Genomic DNA, 18,823 nt, shown 5'->3' with positions numbered 1-18,823 from the left:
CTGTGCTGCTCCCTTGGCACCCACCTGACCTCCTGTGCAGCAGGAAGAGACACAGCAGACCTCACGGGACCATTTCTTCCCACCACAGGGCACAACCCCACCCACTGCCCCACTGGGACATGAACTGTGGCCACAGGCAAGTTTGCCCTGGGGTTTCAGCTGCTCCCCCCAGCACTGCCCCAACCCCCAGAACCCACTCTTCACTCAGTGTGGCGATCATGTGTCAGCCATCCCGGAGCTTTTGCTCCAAGAGAGGCAGCAGCTTGTGGAGAGACTGCCCTGCTTCTCTGAGCTGCACTGGGTTGGGAGGTCCCACATGGCTGCTCTGACGCCTCATGTCACAGATGAGCAGGCCGGCTCTTACCAGTGCTCTCCTGCAACCTTCTCACCCTAGAACCCAGCATGCCTCTGGTAACACCCTGGGCCTAACCTGAGGGCCACAGGATGGGAGGGAATTGGGGAAAGCATACCAGCCTGAGGATTGGCCCCAGCACGTGCCGTTGTCCCCTGCTTGCCCCTTCACCCCAGCTCAACCCCTGATGTCGGTCTTGGATATCACCCTTGCTGGCACCAGCCTCTGGCCTGGTAGTGTCCCAAGGTCCTGTTGCCTCCCTGCCCCATCCAACCAACCCACACCAGCCCTGATACACGTGTGTGCCCCAGGCAGGCACCTGCTGACTCCAGGCCTATTTCCCCAACCATGCAAACCACGGGCTGGACTCTGCTGTTGTCACTCATCCAGTGGAAACAGCTCTCAGGACATGCTTGGAGCAGAGCCCTGCTCCATCCATCCTCAGGGTTAACACAGAGCAAACTTCATCCAGGGAGGCAACACGTGGGCCTGTAATCCTCAGTGTCCAGGTCTGTGGGCCTGAGCCACGCTCCTCCAAGCCTGTGAGCGGCAGCCCTGGGCTCTTGCCAAACTATCACACAGGTGTGCACTCTTTCTGAGGGTGTCAACCCAAAGCTGCGGGGGCCACTGTGCCACAGCGAGTCTGAGAGATGGGGGAGGTGGATTCCCATTTATATTGTTTCAGCACCTGGATCCAGCTATTCCTTGGCTTTTATATTTTTTACATGCTTCATGAGCCCATAAATTATTTTTGTTGAAGGTGTTTGGGTTGGGTTTCCTGCCACATTTCATTGGACAGGTTCTGACTGAAACAGAGGACTGGCGTCCTGATCTCTATGTTGGGATAAACCAGGAAAATTTTAAAGTCCAGGTGGCGCCAGTTGAGGAAGGTCACCCGATCCTGTTGAGGCTCCCTCCACCATTCTAGAAGTGCAATAGCACCCAGACCTCAGGGTGGGGACCCCCTCCGTGTGGGCTGATTCCTGGGCCTGCCTTCCCTCCCCACGGAGAGCAGTGAGGCGGGGGAGGGGCGGAGGCCGTCTCCCTGCCCCCTTGAGACTCACCCTGCGCCCACAGGACTCAGGGACGCAGACAGAGCACAACCGAGTGGCCATCGCAGAAGGAGGAAAGGCCAGAGCAGCGGCCAGGGCCCAGGAAAGGGGTGAACCGAGGTCTCGGGGGGGCCGAGGCTCGCAGGGCGGGAGCCGGTGGGGGTGGCTCGGGGCCAGAGTCCAGCAGGAGCCCCGCCAGGGGGACGCCGCCGATGCTCGCGGAGGGTCCCGCCTCTGCGGCGGGAGGGCAGCCGAGGCGCACGGCCCCGCTCCGCCTTGACCATGAGGTCGGGAGCAGGGGATGAGGCGCGGGGCAGGCGGCCGCGCGCAGAGGCCCAGGAGCCGGCGGGAAGGGCGCCCGCAGCCCCGCCCCGCGCCCCGCCCCGCGCCCCGCGCTCCTCCCGGGCGGCCGCGAGGGGGCGCCGCGCCGCGCGGCTTCGGGGCCGGCTGCCGGCGCAGCGCGGGCAGGAGCGGGGACCTCGGCTGCGGGCGGCGGGCGGCGGGCAGCGCCCCGGGCCCAGGAGCCGCAGCTCGCGGTGGGCGCGGCGGGCGCTTCCCATGGGCCGGGCCCGGGGCCGGGCGCGCAGGGAGCCGGTGAGTGGGGGCGCGGCCGGGCGGAACTCGGGCGCTGCGGGCGGGGGCGGGGCGGGGGCGCGGGCGGGGGCGGGGCGGGGGCGCGGACGCGCAGGCCTGACCCGGGCACAGGTGCGCGCGCGGGGGGCGGGGCGCGTGTCCGGCCGGTCGGTCCGCGGGCGGGGGAGACGCGGCGGGGGCGGGGGCGGGGGCGTGCGCCCGGGCGGGGGCGGGGAGGCCCCTGCGGAGGGCGCCCCCGGCCGTGGAGCGGGCGCCGGGCTCCCTGCGCGCCCCCCGCCACCGCGCTCGGGGTGAGCGGGAGCTTCTGCAGCCTCCCGAAGAAGAGCCAGCTTGGACCCGAGGCCACCGCCTCGCACCGCACCTCAGTTTCCCGCTCTATGAAATGGGCACAGCTGGCCTGCCGGGTGCTTGTGATGAAGGGGGCGGGAGGAGGATGTTGTCTCGGAAAGTGGGGCGAGATGAAGGAAAGAACGAACGCCACCGCCCTCAGAGAGCCCGCGGGGGACGGTGGGACAGTTTGGGGTTCGGAGCGTGTGCCTCTCGCAGTGGCAGTGGACAGGGTCAGGGGACCCTGAGTCAGTCCTCTCTGTGTTCAGGGAGAGCAGGGCAGGCCCGAGGGGAGGTAGTGGAGGTCCTCCCAAGCCTGCCCCATGGCCTGGGGGGCATGTGGAAGGGGCAGACAGGGCAGCTTGGGGCGGTGGACGCCCCCCCCCCCCCCCCCCGCCCCTTCCCTCCTGCCTCCTGGGCTCCTGACGCAGATGTCCTGCTGAGCTTCAGTAACCACAGAAGTGCCTGCAAAGATTCGCCTGTGGGCAGGAGATGTCTCTCCGTCTTACAGTGCAAGTGACTGAGGCCTTGAGAGGTGACAAGACTTATCCAAGGTCACAGGACTAGGAAGTAACAAAGCTGGGTTTCCAGCCCTGGGAGCACTGGCTCCACAAGCCATACTCCAACGTTGTGCCAGGGGAGGCTTGAGGTTGCCCGCTCACTCGGCCAGAGCATGCACTGAGCCCCCACTGGGAGCGGTCTGCTCCCAGCCCCAGCAAGTGCTTAGAGAAGCTGAGCAGCAGAGAAAACACCGAGGTCCTGGCGGAGGGCACCTGCTAGGAAGAAAATCAAACAGGGTTATCGGAGCAGAGACAGATTGGGGTGGGGGCCTAGCCTTAGCCTGGCGAGCGACGGTCAGGGAGAGCCTCCGACCAGGAACCCTGGCTGGGATGCAGTTTCAAGGGCAGAGCCCACCAACAAGGTCTGAGGGAACAGCAGATGCGGGGCCCCTGAGGCAGACACAGGTGGTGGGTGAAGGAGCTGACACAGAGCCACTGAGGGGTGCAGTGAAGTTTGGATTTTCCTCTGGGTGCAGTGCACAGTCCCCAGAAGGTTTAGAGTTTGGGGAAAGAATTCCCCAGAGGCGGGCAGAGAGAATTCAGAGGGCAGGAAGGAGGCTGCTGGAGTCTGCCATGGACCTTCTAGGAGGAGCCAACCCACCCAATGTAGAGTCACCTCCATCCTCGTGGGGATGTCCCCGTGGCTCCTTACAGGGCCAGGAGACATGAGGAGGCTGGAGCATTCTGCAAGTGGTGGACGAGGGATCCTGGTTTGGGCTTGCACACTGCCCCAGTCCCTACATGTCCCTAGTGGATCCCTGGTGGTCTTGCACCTCCCTGTGTCCGATGCAGGAGGGACACCCATCCCAAGTTCACAGGGATGCTGCTAGATGTTTAGGCCAGGTGTTCAGGCTGCTCTCTGGACATGTCCCTTTGGACATGTCCTATAAGTCTTTGAGCAGTGTCCCTGTTCTCACTTGTATTTTGACCCAGACATATAGAGTCAGCCCCTTCTCCACGAATCCTCCACACCTTTTAGTGGGGGGTGGGTGTCCGAAACTAGTATCTCGACATTAGCAGTGCTTGCCTTGATGCCATTGTCTCTAGGTCTTCTCAATGCACTGAGGGGAGAAATCTGTTTTTTAACTAAAAATTAATGTTTTCATCTTCCTCCCACACTAAGAACCAGGTTCTCCCCAAACATCAATATATGTAATCATCTGCATAGTCTTAGAATACATCCCAAAGAGTTTTAGAGTCACTACATCCAAACCACTGCCTACCGAAACCTACCAGGTCAAATTCAGGATGTCTGTGGGGGTGCAGGGAGCTCTGTGTGAGTGTGTATTACCAGCTCGAGTATACAGATAGCTTCATCTATTTCTGTTTGCATGCAATTTGGGGGTTTTTTCCCTTTTAGTCTTTATGATATAATTTTCTTTGATTTTTTGAGTATATAAAACATTTACATGGTTCAATGTCAAAACTTAAAGAAAGCTATACCGAGAAGTCTCAATCCTGTCGCTGATTCTTCTTGTCTTCACACTGGGTGTAACCATTTGAAATCATTTCTGGTTTTCTGTTCCTGGGTGTCTCTTGCAAAGCAAGCCATTTATTTGTGCGTTACCCATCTCCTTTGCATCTCACTTTTTTCAATTAAAAATATCTGCTTACCGGTTCATAGACTTTCCTCATTGCTTTATACAGCCACCTAGTATTCCATCGAGTGGCTGTATCGCACTTAACTCAGCTTGTGCTCTACGGATGGACATTTGTGTTTTCCAGGCTTTCATTACTCCAAACCACAAGGGAAAGGATAGCCTTGCACATACGTTGTTTGCATTTGTGGAGGTGTATCTTTAATTCCAGAAGTAGGAGTAAATATGTATTTCTATGTTAGCTACTCCAAATTCCCCTTCTCCCCTGGCAATGTATGGCAGTGTCTGTTTCCCCTGCAACCTGGCTACTCTCAGAGCTGGGAAATAGCATTTTAGTGCATTTTAATTTACATGTCTATTGTGAGTGCAACTAGACATCTGTGTGTATGTTTTCAAGCCCTTTGACTATCTTTTTCCATGAACTGCCTGTCCATCTATTTTGCCCACTTCCTGTTGGATTGTTGGCCTTTTTCCCCCCTTAGATTTAAAAGTTTGTTTAAATACATATTAGGGAGATTAGTGTTTTATCTTTATTATTATTGCCAATGTTTCCCCCAGGTCTTTTTAAATTTTGTTTATAATGGGTTTCGCCATTAAAAGCTTTCTATTTTTAATATATTTGATTTAATCATTCTTTTATTGCATCTAGATTTCGAATCCCAGTTAGAAAGGCTGTTCTTATACTGGTTGTATGGAATCTACCCATGTTTTCCAATGCTTGTTTATGGGCCCAATTGAATCTTTCCAAATGTCTCTTTATCCCAACATGGTACAGTGAAGACACCATCTTTTCCCCGGTGATCTGAAATGCACCTGTATCGTATAATAAACACCTGAATGCAATGGACCTATTCCAGGCTTCCATGTCTGTCTTACTAGGTCCATCTCTTCATGTGCTGGTTCCCCATGGAGGAAATTGCAAAACTGTCATTGTGTGTGCATGCATGTGCGTGCATGTATGCATATGTGTGCAAACACAAGGAAGGCTTTATCTACAATTATTGCAATAAGAGGTAGAGATTGAGCTCAACTCCCATTACTGTGTTTCAGTATCTGGTAGGGCCTGTCATCCTCCCTCTGCTTTTGTGTCGAGGGATCCTAGCTCTTCCTGTGTATGGCTATCTTTTGTTGGGATCATACCACATTCGCAGATGTACTTCAGGGTAATTGACTTGTTATCAAGTTGAGCCATCTTATCCAAAACCAAGGAATGTCTTTTTAGGTGTTCTAGAATACTTCATCTTTTATTTTCTCAAGACCACTCTTGGGAGCATTTTGAAGTTTTCCTCACGTGTTTTTGTTAAGTTTATTCATGAGTACTTGGCTCTGTTTGCTGCCTTAGGAATTTTTTTCTTCCGTCATGTCTTGGACAGATCATTTTTTGTGTGCCTGTTGTTTTTGTGTCTACTGCACTGAATTTATTTTGTTGTTAGTTTCATGGGTTCTTTTAGAGGGTTTGGGTATTCTGTCATCTGAAAATTGAAATAGTTTGACTTCTTTACTGATTTTTATGCATCTACTTGCTTTCTCTAATGAATTTGGCTAAATACCTTCAATTCAGTACTAAAAATTGAATATAAATGAGCCTCCTCCCCTTGCTCCTGAGCTTAGTAAAAAGACCTCTAGTCTCTGTTGGGAGAGATGCTGATTAGGAGAGGGGATAGGGAGATATTTGTGTATGTAGGTGGGAATATACCTTAATTCCTCTTTGGGGGAGGGCTGGTTTCTTAAAACCAGGAATGAATATTGATTTTCATTGAAGACATAGACAGAGATAATTATATGATATTTCTCCTAGCACTATGAATAAATGAATCATATATATTTTTAAAATATGGAATGCTTCACCAATTTGCATGTCATCCTTGTGCAGGGGCCATGCTAATCTTCTCTGTATCATTCCAACTTCAGTATGTGTGCTGCTGAAGCCAGCACAATAAGATGAATCATATTAATGGATTTCCTAATTTCAAGTTCTGGATGAGAGGATAAGGCAAACAATAAGATGCAAAATTTATTAAATATGAATATTAAGCCATCCTTGCCTTCCTGAAGTGGAAGCCACTTGGGCATGATATATGTGTTAATATGGTTATGTGAGCCATCTATTGCTGTGTAATATGTTAGCATAAACTTAGTAGCTTAAAACAACACACATCAACTATCTCATAGTTTCTGCGGATCCAAAGACCAGGCATAGCTTTTCTGGATTCCTGCTGGTGTTGGCCAGGACTGGGTCCTCATCCAAAGGCTCAACTAGAAATGGGTCCACTTTTCTCTTCATGTTGTTGCCAGCAGCACTCACTTCTTTCCAGTTGCCTGAGAGCTTAAGTGTTTTGCTGGTGGTTGGCTGGAATCTGTCCTCAGCTTCTGGAAGCCACCCACAGTTACTAGGGGCTACCTGTAGTTCCTTGTCCTGTCAGCTTCCTCAACACAGCCTCTTGCTCCTTTAGGCTGGCCAAGAGAGTATCTAGAGTAAATCTTCTAGCAAGACAGGGTCTTACATAGCAGAATCACAGAATTGACATCCTGTTACCTTCGCCATATTATGTTGGTTAGAGGAAAGGTTCAATACACACTCAAGGAAGAGCATTAATGCCAGGAGATAGGGATAGTGGGCACTTTAGAGTCTGTCCAACATAGGGGTGTTGGATTCTGTTTGCTGATATTTATTTTTGCTACAGTGTCCCCAGTCATTCCTTGCTTCGCTATAGCATAGCTTCTGATGGGTTCTTCCAGAAGGACTCATCAGTACCACATTCCCTGATTTCTCTCTTGTTGAAGTGGTGTTTTGTACCGTTGATAGCCAAAGGATAGTTTGGCTGGTTATAAAATCCCAGCTCACACTTGCTTTACTTGAATTTGTTATGATGTTGCTCTGAGTTGTATTGCTTACATGTTGTCAAGAAGTCTGATATAAACATACTTTTCTCCCTTTTATGGGTGACTTGATCATTTTTCCTGGAGCTCCAAAGATATTTCACTAAGTTGCCCATTCAGTATCAATTTTGTCAGGTACATTTGGGGGAGCAGTTGAATACGCACATTCAAGTCTTCCTTTATTTCCAGAAAGTTTTCTTGGAAAATAATTATAATGTTATGTTGTTTTTCTTCCAATGCTACACCAATACACTAGATCTTTTTTGCCCATCTTTTGTATCCATCACTTTCTATATAACCCTCTTCACTACTAACTTTATTTCATTTTGGTTTTATGATTGTTTTCATATGTTTCCTCAATGAGCTTTACTAAAATTGCAGTCAAATCTATTCTCCCTAAAGAGAGCATCTAGTTTAGGCTTCACTTCTGAGATGATGTTGTGTTTTTTATTTCTCTCCAGGGTTTGGGCAGTTATAGTTTCATGTTTATCTCTTTTCTGTGTGTGTGTGTCCATTTCTGTTTTCAGTTTTCAAATTTATACTAAAGGGGTTTTGTCACAAATGCTTTCTCAAGGTTGCTCAAGTCAAGACGCTGTGTTATATTTTTCACCCATAAAGTGGTTCATGGGGAGAATGGCTGTCAGATCCTTATATTGCTTTTGTATGGATATTGTCTATTACCTTCTGTTAGCTTAGAAATGTTTTTGTGGGGATCCCTGGGTGGCGCAGCAATTTGGCGCCTGCCTTTGGCCCAGGGCGCGATCCTGGAGACTGGGGATCGAATCCCACGTCAGGCGAGCCTGCTTCTCCCTCTGCCTGTGTCTCTGCCACTCTCTCTCTCTCTCTCTCTGTGACTATCATAAATAAATAAAAATTAAAAAAAAAAAAAGAAATGTTTTTGTGTTTGCAGGGACTGCTAATCATAGATTGATTAGGTTGGCACTGGGGAGTTGGGTAACCTCGGGTTTCTTAGCTCAGGAGTGCCCTCTTGTGTTGGTTTTGGGAACTGCACTACCCTTACTTGAAGTCTTAAGGGGTTGCAGGTTTGTTAGCTGTCTGCTGAATTTGCCCTTTGCTTTTGCTTCTCTAGACCCTTGAATTCCCCGTGCTATGTCCTCCTGTCCATTTACCACCGACCCTCTAAGGGCTTCTACCTTTGAGCCCCAGCCTCTAAAGTAGGGCCTTTCTGAGACAGCCAACTCTGGTCCCATACATTTTCTGCTTCCCACCTGATCTCAGACCTGCTTGCTCTCAGAATTGACCCCCTCTGGTGGGCCTGTCTCCTTCTGGTGTTATTTTATATAAATCCTTGGCCTTGGTTGCCTGCTCCTCGCTCCCACCGGGTCACTGCCCCTCCAGCCATGCTAGCAGGGCTCCAGAGCAGGCTCTGCATGTTGAGTGTCTCGCAGGTTGGGTGTCTCACACCAGCAGCAAGGGGACAGCAGACTGTCTCTGGGTCTTGCTCTAGGCCTGAGTGTGAGTGGTTTTATTTGCTCTCCTTGTCAATCTGCATTTAGGAGGCTGCCATTATCTCCAGGGACCTGGAGATGTCCCCAGGCTTTTTACTCAGAAAGCTTCAAACAGGGCATCCCAGGTGGCTCAGGGGTTTAGCGCCACCTTCAGCCCAGGGCCTGATCCTGGAGACCCGGGATCAAGTCCCGCATCGGGCTCCCTGCATGGAGCCTCTGTCTGTGTCTCTGCCTCTCTTTCTCTCTCTCTCTCTCTCTCTGTCTCTCATGAATAAATAAAATCTTAAAAAGAAAGAAAGCTTCAAACAGGATGGTGTACTCCCCAGCTAACTCCATTCGTTATTAACATCCAACAGCTTGCGCTTTACCTCAGTGCTCATGACTTCTCCTGAACCGTGTACGACCCGAGTAGGGCAGCATCTCCTCAGGACAAGGACATTCTACAAAACCTGAATACAGGAATCGCATTGAAGGAGCAACGTTAACACCACATATTTGTCATGTACAGTCCATTGTCAGCTTTCTGCAGCTGCCCCAGGAATGTCCTTCTGGGCTGTATTTTTACATCTGGGATCCAATCCATGATCAAGTGTCATCCTTGTTTGTCATGTTTACCAGAGTCTTTATCTACCACAGTTCCTCCATATTGTTTGTCTTTCCTGACATGGGTTTGAAGTCTTCGCATCAGTTTTCTCCTGTAATCTGGATTTGTTGGAGTCTTCTCTCAAAACTCAATTCAGGCTAAGTGTTTTGGGTCAAAGTTGTTTTATAATTACAGATGGGGGCACCTGGGTGATTCCGTGGTTGAATGTCTGCCTTCTATTCAGGGTGTGATCCCAGGGTCCTGGGATCCAGTCCCATATTGGGTTCCCTGCAGGGAACCTGCTTCTCCCTCTGCCTGTGTCTCTGCCTCTTTCTGTGTCTCTCATGAATAAATAAATAAAATCTTTTTTAAAAACTTCAGACAGGGATGCGTATCTAGGAAGAGAAGCCCATCCCATGCCCTTCTGGGGGCAAAGCAGCTGCCAGCAGTGACATCAGGAGGGGCTATTGGGAGGAGCGGCTGGGGCCCTGGGGCTGCACGCTTTACTGTGATGTCCCATCTGTTTCTCCTCCCACCCTCCTGTCATCCTTCCCAGTCCCTTCCAGGGAGCTGACTGGCCTGTGTGCCCGGCTCTGCCTCAGGGGGTTGCTTTTTGCAGCAAAAGTGCCCACAATGCACCTTTCATGCAGAACCCCCAGCGATTCCTCAAGGAAACAGAGGCCACCAGAAGCAGTGGCCTGGGGTGGCCGAGGGTTGAACCCCCTGCTTCTTTGCTGGGGAACTGCTCTTACGGTCCCAGAATGAGGCTGGGTTCCAGACACCATAATGGAGCCCACAGTGCCAGGGCCTGGTACAGAGTTGGCATCCACAGTGCGTGTATTTCCTTCCCTTCCTGGGGACCCGACATGCATCTCTTCCTTTCAGTAACGATCACGGGGCGGGGTGGGGTGGGGGGTGGAGCGTGGCTGGCCCTCCCTTGCCCAGCAGAGCTCCCTGGGCTTGCATTTACAAAATGAAGCCTTCTCATGCATGTCACATCTGTCTCCGTGACTTCCTTAAGACCTCCCTACTCAGGCCACCTCCACCGAGGATGCCCCAAACTATCAAGGTGCATAAACTCAGCCAAGAAGAGTTGTCCAGATTCATCTATGAAAGGCCCAGGACTGGAGGTAGAGGCTGCCTCGGTTATATTATTTTCGAAACAAGCTAACACAAACTCCAGTATTTTTTTTTTAAGATTTTATTTATTTATTCATGAGAGAGAGAGAGAGAGAGAGAGATTGAGAGGTAGAGACACAGGCAGAGGGAGAAACAGACTCCATGCAGGGAGACTGACGTGGGACTCGATCCCTGGTTTCCAGGATCAGGCCCTGGGCTGAAGGCAGTGCTAAACCACTGAGCCACCCAGGCTGCTCCAAGCTCCAGTATTACCCATTTAAGGCCTTTCCATCCTGCTTCAGGGATCATCCTAATTGGGGAATTCCTGCTTTACATGTACCAGGTCTCACCAAGGGCAGGAAGGAGCATGGCCTCTTGAAATCAGAGAAATACTGACCCTGCAGAGTAAATATTTACTTGATTTATTTGGTCAGCAAATGGTTCCTTTGTTTTTCAATCCAAAGAACATTCAAAAGAAACAGGTTGAAGCACCTGCATTGGGCCAGCGACTGGGACCATGTGGCCTCAGGTACTCTTCCCAGCAACTTCCATCTGCTTTGCAGATGAGAAAACAGAAGCTCAGGGATGTGAGGGGACCTCACAGCATCACCCAGCCTATGTGGGCCTAGGATCTCAGTCTATGCTATTTATGGTCTGAGATGTTTACAGTCAGGGCTGCCTATAGGTGGAGTGACCTGCCTGGTGCTTCTGGATTTCAGGGTTCTCTGCTCTCTGCTCAGCCACTTGTCTCTCCATCCACCTGGAGACCACTGGACAGACATGTGCTAAGCAACAGGAGGTGCCTGTCTGAGGGCTTACTATCTCTCAGACAGGGTGTGCCAAGTTGTTTATAAACATTATCTCACGGGCCCCTGGGGGGCTCAGTGGTTAAGCATCTGTCTTTGGCCCAGGTTGTGATCCTGGGGTCCTGGGATCGAGTACCGCATGGGCTCCCTGCAGGGAGTCTGCTTCTTCCTCCCTTTGCCTGTGTCTCTGCCTCTCTCTCTGTGTCTCTCATGAATAAATAAATAAAATATATTTTTTTAAAATTATCTCATGAGATAGGAAAGTGAATAAAACAGAAAACAAGAGGAAAAAAAAAACCCTTTTGAAAGAATTGATAAAACTGACAGATTCAGGAGTGACTAGGAGAAAAGACAAGTTACCAAAACCCTGCAGACATGAAAGGGATCACAAGGGATTTTTTTCCTTTTTTTTAAATTAGAGTTCAATTTGCCAACATATAGCATAACACCAGTGCTCATCCCATCAAGTGCCCCCCTCAGTACCCGTCACCCAGTCACCCCCACCCCCCGCCCTCCTCCCCTTCCACCCCCCCCTAGTTCATTTCCCAGAGTTAGGTGTCTCATGTTTTGTCACCCTCACTGATATTTTCACTCATTTTCTCTCCTTTCCCTTTATTCCCTTTCACTAATTTTTATATTCCCCAAATGAATGAGACCATATAGTGTTTGTCCTTCTCCGATGGACTTATTTCACTCAGCATAATACCCTCCAGTTCCATCCACGTTGAAGCAAGTGGTGGGTATTTGTCGTTTCTAATGGCTGAGGAATATTCCATTGTATACCTAGACCACATCTTCTTTATCCATTCATCTTTCGATGGACACCGAGGCTCCTTCCACAGTTTGGCTATTGTGGACATTGCTGCTAGAACATCGGGGTGCAGGTGTCCCGGCGTTTCATTGCATCTGTATCTTTGGGGTAAATCCCCAGCAGTGCAATTGCTGGGTCGTAGGGCAGGTCTATTTTTTTTTTTTTTTTTTTTTTTTTATGATAGTCACAGAGAGAGAGAGAGGCAGAGACACAGGCAGAGGGAGAAGCAGGCTCCATGCACCGGGAGCCCGATGTGGGATTCGATCCCGGGTCTCCAGGATCGCGCCCTGGGCCAAAGGCAGGCGCCAAACTGCTGCGCCACCCAGGGATCCCGGGCAGGTCTATTTTTAACTCTTTGAGGAACCTCCACACGGTTTTCCAGAGTGGCTGCACCAGGTCACATTCCCACCAACAGTGTAAGAGGGTTCCCCTTTCTCCGCATCCTCTCCAACATTTGTGGTTTCCTGCCTTGTTAATTCTCCCCATTCTCACTGGTGTGAGGTGGTATCTCATTGTGGTTTTGATTTGTATTTCCCTGATGGCCAGTGATGCAGAGCATTGTCTCATGTGCATGTTGGCCATGTCTATGTCTTCCTCTGTGAGATTTCTCTTCATGTCTTTTGCCCATTTCACGATTGGATTGTTTGTTTCTTTGCTGTTGAGTTTCATAGGTTCTTTATAGATTTGGAAACTAGCCCTTTATCTGATAGGTCATTTGCAAATATCTTCTCCCATTCTGTAGGTTGTCTTTTAGTTTTGTTGACTGTTTCTTTTGCTGTGCAGAAGCTTCTTATCTTGATTAAGTCCCAATCATTCATTTTTGCTTTTTATGAAGAACTTCATACCAGTACATTTGATGAAAGGGACAAATGCCTTGAAAGACATAGCTTCCCAAACTTGATACAAGGAGTCATAGAAAATCTGAATAGGATTCTTCTGTTAAAGGAATTTGATTTATAATTAGAAACCCTCCCAGAAAGAAATCAGGCCCAGGTGATTGGCCCAGTGCATTCTATCAAATATTTAAGGAAGCAGCACCACTGCCTGCTCATTCAATTAAAAAGTTAGTTATGTGTGGTAGTAAGAATGCTGGAGACAAGGCAGATCAATAGAAACTGCTCTAATCTACCTGTGGTAGTGGAAATTGGTACGTCCAGAGAATTGTGTGTGCGTGTGTGCATGTGCTCCCTGAGCCCTGCCCTTGGGAGCAACAAGTGGAACACACCCAGCTCTTGTTTCAGGAAAATGGAAAAAGTCACAGAGCAGACTGGTAGAAATATTGATGGACGTCATCTCAGAAATACCATGTCCAGCAGAAAAAAAAAAAAGTCACAGGGCGCTATAGACAAAATGACACCATGTTTATAAAACTGAGAAGCAAGCACGTTATATAATATATTGCTTAGGGATACATACTTCTGAGAAATTTCTTTCTGTTAAGATCAACTCTCTTAATAACTTCCAAATATATAATACAGCAATGTTGACTGTAGTCACCATGCTATAGACTACACCCCAGGACTTACTTGCTTTATAATTGGAAGTCTATACCTTTTGACCTCCTTCCCCCATTTTACCCACCCCTGACCTCCCCTCTGGCAATCACCTACTTGTGCTCTATATCTATGAGTTTGGTTTTCTCAGATTCCACATATAAGAGAGATCGTATGGTATTTGTCTTTCTCTGCCTGACTTATTTCACTTAGCATTATGCCCTTAAAGTCCATCCACATCATTGCAAAGAGCAAGGTTTCTTTCTCTTTTTGTGGTTGCATAATATTCCTGTGTGTGTGTGTGTGTGTGTGTGTGTGTGTGTGTGAGAGAGAGAGAGAGAGACCACATTTTCTTTAAGTTTTGATTCCAGTGTAGTTAACATACAGTGTTATTTTAGTGTCCAGGGTACAATATAGTGGTTCAACAGTTCTTTACATCACTCAGTGCTCAGTTCTTTACGTCACTCAGTGCTCATCACACGGTGCCCTCCTTTATCTCCATCACCTGTTTCTTCCATCCTCCTACCCACCTCCCCTCGAGTGACCATCAGTGTGCTCTCTATAGTTAGCAGTTTGTTTCTTGGTTTGTCCCTTATTTTTCCTTTGTTTTGTTTCTTAAATTCGACATATGAGTGAAATCATATGGTATTTGTCTTTCTTTCATTGGCTTATTTCACTTAGCATCATACTCTCTAGATTCATCCATGTTGTTGCAGATGACAAGATTTCATTATGTTTAGGGATGAATAATACTCCACGGTGTGTGTATGTGTGTGTGTGTGTGTGTGTGTGTGTGTGTGTGACTGTGTATAGATCACATCCTCTCTATCTATTCATCTGTGGATGCTTGGGCGACTTCCATAATTTGGCTATTGTAAATAATACTGCTATAAACAGGGGTGCATATATCCTTTCAAATCAGCATTTTTGTATTCTTTGGGTAAATACCCAGTAGTGTGATTACTGGATCATAGGGTACTTCTGTTTTTAGTTTTTCGAGGAATGCTGTCTTTGAAGATACTGTCTTTCACAGCGGCTGCACCAGTTTGCATTCCCACCAACAATGCATGAAGGTTCCTCTTTCTCCGCATCTTCACAAACACTTGTTGGTTCTTAGTCTTTTTGATTTTACCATTCTGACAAGTGTGAGGTAATATCTCATTGTGATTTGCATTTCTCAGATGATGAGTAATACTGGGCATCTTTTCATGTGTCTGTTGGTCATCTGGATGTCTTTTTTTAGAGAAATGCCTATTCATGTCTTCTGCCCATTTTTAAAAATATTTTATTTATTTATGATAGACATAGAGAGAGAGAGAGGCAGAGACACAGGCAGACGGAGAGACAGGCTCTATGCTGGGAGCCCGATGTGGGACTTGATCCCGGGGCTCTAGGATCCCACCCTGGGCCAAAGACAGGCACTAAACTCCTGAGCCAGCCAGGGATCCCCCTTCTGCCCATTTTTAATTAGATTGCTCTTTTGGTGCTGACTTGTATCAGTTCTTCATATATTTTGAACACTCACCCTTTATCAGATGTGTCATTTGCAAATATCTTCGCCTAGTCAGTAGGTTGCCTTTTAGTTTTGATTATTTTTTTTCTTTGCTGTTTAGAAGCCTTTTATTTTTATGTAATCCCAATAGGTTATTTTGCTTTTGTTTCCCTTGCCTCTGGAGACATGTCTAGTAAGAAATTGCTACTGCTGATGTCAGAAAGATTACTGCCTATGCAGTCTTCTAGGATTTTTATGATTTCAGGTCTCACACTTAGGTCCGTAATCCATTTGGGGTTTATTTTTCTGTATAGTAAGAAAGTGGTCCAATTCCATTCTTTTGCATGTCCAGTTTTCCCAGCACCATTTGTTAAAAAGACTGTCTTTTTCCCTTTGAATACTCTTTCTTCCTTCATCAAAGGTTAACTAACCATACAATTATGGGGTTATTTCTGGGCTTTCTATTCTGTTTCCTTAATCTGTGTGTCTATTTTTGTGCCAGTACCATACTGTCTTGATTACTACACCTTTGTCTATTACTTGAAGTCTGGGATTGTGATACTTCCCATTTGGTTTTTCTTTTTCAAGATAGCTTTGGTATTTAGAATCTTTTATGGTTCCATACAAATTTTAGGATCATTTGTTCTAGTTCTGTGAAAAATGCTGTTGGTATTTTGTTAGAGATTGCATTAAAGGGCAGCCCCGGTGGCGCAGCGGTTTGGTGCCACCTGCAGCCTGGGGTGTGATCCTGGAGACCCAGGATCGAGTCCAACATTGGGCTCCCCACATGGAGCCTGCTTCTCCCTCTGCCTGTGTCTCTGCCTCTCTCTCTCTCTCTCTCTCTCTCTCTCTCTGTATGTGTGTGTGTCTATGAATAAATAAAATCTTAAAAAAAAGAGAGAGAGAGAGAGATTGCATTAAATGTGTAGATTGCTTTGGGTAGAGACATTTTAACATTTGCTCTTCCAATCAATGAACATGGAATGTCTTTGCATTTCTTTTGTTGTCTTCAATTTCTTTCAACACTGTTTTATATTTTTCAGTGCTGGTTTTTCACATCTTTGGTTAAGTTTATTCCTGGTGCAGTTGTGAATGAGATCGTTTTCTTAATTTTTCTTCCTGCTATTTCATTATTAGTGTATAGAAATGCAGTGGATTTCTATACGTTGATTTTATCCTTCGACCTTACTGAATTCATTTATCAGTTCTGGTAGTTTTTTGGTGGAGTCTTTCAGGTTCTCTGTATACAGTATCATGTTATCTGCAAATAGTGGAAGTTTCACTTCTTCCTTACTAATTTTGATGCCTTCTATTTCTTTCTCTTCTCTGGTCGCCGTGGCTAGGACTTCCAGTACTATGTTAACTAACAGTGGTGTGAGTGGATGTCCCTGTCTTGTTCCTAACCTTGGGGAAAAGCTCTCAGGTTTTCACCATTCAGGATGATCTTAGCTGTGATATAACACATTTTCTTTACCCATTTGTCCATCAGTGGACAGTTAGGTTGTTTCCATATCTTGGCTATTGTAAATAATGATACAATGAACATGGGGGTATTTTCAAGTTAGTGTTTTTGTTTCCTTTGGATAAATACCCAGAAGTGGAATTGCCAGATCATATGATAGTTCAATTTTTAGTTTTTTGAGGAACCTCCATCCTCCCTTCCATATTGGTTGCACCAATTGACATTCTACCAACTGCGACAAATGTTCCCTTTTTTCCACATCCTCACCAACACTTGTCATTTCTTGTCTTTTTGATCCTAGTCATTTTTACTGGTGTGAAGTGCTATCTCATTGTGGTTTTGATTTGCATTTCCCTGATGATGGGTGACATTGACATCTTTTCATGTGCCTCTTGGCCATCTGTATATCTTTTTTGTAAAAAATATCTATTCAGATCCTCAACGCACTTTTTTTTAAGATTTTATTTATTTATTCATGCGACACAGAGAGAGAGAGAGAGAGAGAGAGAGAGAGAGAGACAGGCAGAGGGAGAAGCAGGCTCCATACAGGGAGCCCAACGCAGGACTTGATCCTAGGTCTCCAGGATCACAACCCCGGGCCGAAGGTGGCACTAAATCTCTAAGCCACCAGGGCTGCCCTCAACCCACTTTTTCAATGAAGTATAATTATTAACCATTAATTAATTATAATTAATCCATTTAATTGGATTGTTTGGGGGGTTTGCCATTGAATTATATGCATTAGATAAAATATTTTTAATGAATTTATTTGAGATTCCCATACTCCTCATGTTGGTCTGCACTCTGGTGACACACACTTTCCTCTTGGAAGACCACTAAATCAATCAAATTACGGGTCACCAGCAGACCCTGGTGTGGGGCCTACGGTGTCCCTGAACTCACACCTGGGTGAGACAGGGATGCAGTTGGGGTCAACTCTAGGGAGGCTCCCTGAGGGATCCCATGACCCAGCTGCTCTGGGTGGTCAATCAGGAGGTCAGGTAGGAGAGGAAGGATTTATGGGTACAGGCACCCCCCTCCACCCACGATCAGACACCCCAGCAGGTCAGTGCCTGCTCTCTGCATCTTGACTTGAGCAGCTCAAGGAGAGACGGTGGACCACTGTTGCTGCCACAATGCCCACAGGCTGGAAGTGCACCATGGGGTATACAGTGTGCAGGAGGGCTCCAGGCCCTCTTACCCTCTTAACTAGCCAGCCCCTAGTTCCCTTGTCAGCCCTCAGCAGACACAAATGCAAGAGGAGCAGAGAGAGGGGCCAGGAGGAAGGAGCTGGGGCTCTGGGCTAGATTACATGCCCAGACCCACCCTGGGCAGGCGACTTGGGGGAGAGGTTGCCTCTAATCCTCGGAGAAGGCTAACCATGCATTGACACCCCTGTTGGGAGGCGAGATCTACTTGTGATACATCAACAGGAAAATGGTTGAACTCCTCAGTCCTTTGAGACTTAATGGTGACCCCCCATTGGTCCCCCAGGGATGCCATGTCCTGACCATACCAGGGGCAATCACAGCTCAGCAGCTCTGACACCCGGGCTGCTTCAGGATAAAACATTGTCCACATGGTGGTTTGTGTGTATGTGTGCAAGAGGGATTGTGCAAGAGATGACAGAGTATGTGACAGCTGCACCCGGGCATGAAGTGCAGGTCCCCAGCGGCCTATGGATTGAAAACAGATGTTTCTGCATGAACGCAGCCAAATTGTATTAGCACTTTGGATGATGAAAAGGGCCTTAAGTGTCTGCATGTTGCAGTTTTGAAATGTTTGCCAGAGAAAATGTCCTTAAATTTTGCAAACAGTGAGCGTAAGGAGGGGGAACAAAGTGGGTTATTGTGCTGTAACCGATTCCAGGAGCAGAGCCATTGACAGGTGCACATCGCATGTAATGCACTGATCATCAGTGTTGCCACTCACCTTAATGAGGAAGCCTGCATCCCTTCCTGCTGCTACCTTCATCCCTGGCTCAGTCCGGAAGCGCATCCCAAGGTCACACCACAGCCCCGGGCCATGGGACCTTCAGGGAGAAAACCACAGACCTTCCTCTTTTTTCTTTTTTAAACGATTTCTTATGGAAACTTTTAAAAATGTAAACATGTAGAGAGTAGGTCAGGGGTGCCTAGGTGGCTCTTGATTTCAGCTCAGGTCATGATCTCAGGGTCATGAGCTCAAGCCTGCTGTTAGGCTCCATACTGAATGCTTGAAGGCAG

General features: G+C 47.8%; 1 protein-coding gene and 1 non-coding gene across 11 annotated transcripts in view; one reads left to right on the top strand and one right to left on the bottom strand.

Moving 5' to 3' along the window:
• The first annotated feature begins 1,849 nt into the window (after positions 1 to 1,849).
• Positions 1,850 to 18,823, top strand: part of RASGEF1C (RasGEF domain family member 1C) — an 80,062-nt gene continuing 63,088 nt past the window's right edge. For 4 of the 10 annotated variants that reach the window (XM_072728825.1, XM_072728820.1, XM_072728824.1 and 1 more), the window contains exon 1: positions 1,870 to 1,998. Coding sequence is in view for 3 of the 10 variants with exons in the window: in XM_072728822.1 (XP_072584923.1) it covers positions 1,963 to 1,998 (36 nt within the window). In the remaining 7 variants the exon portion in view is untranslated. Of the gene's footprint in view, positions 1,999 to 18,823 lie in introns of all 10 variants that reach the window. The other 6 variants (XM_072728822.1, XM_072728816.1, XM_072728823.1 and 3 more) reach the window with 3 other exon arrangements.
• LOC112911884 (U6 spliceosomal RNA) lies at positions 6,312 to 6,418 on the bottom strand. The gene has a single exon (XR_003233444.1). It is a non-coding gene; the product is annotated as a U6 spliceosomal RNA (small nuclear RNA).

Source organism: Vulpes vulpes, chromosome 12 (genome assembly GCF_048418805.1).
Source record: "Vulpes vulpes isolate BD-2025 chromosome 12, VulVul3, whole genome shotgun sequence".
Lineage (NCBI taxonomy): Eukaryota > Metazoa > Chordata > Mammalia > Carnivora > Canidae > Vulpes > Vulpes vulpes.
The sequence above is the reverse complement of the archived record's forward strand: the minus strand, read 5'-3'. Positions and strand labels throughout refer to the sequence as shown.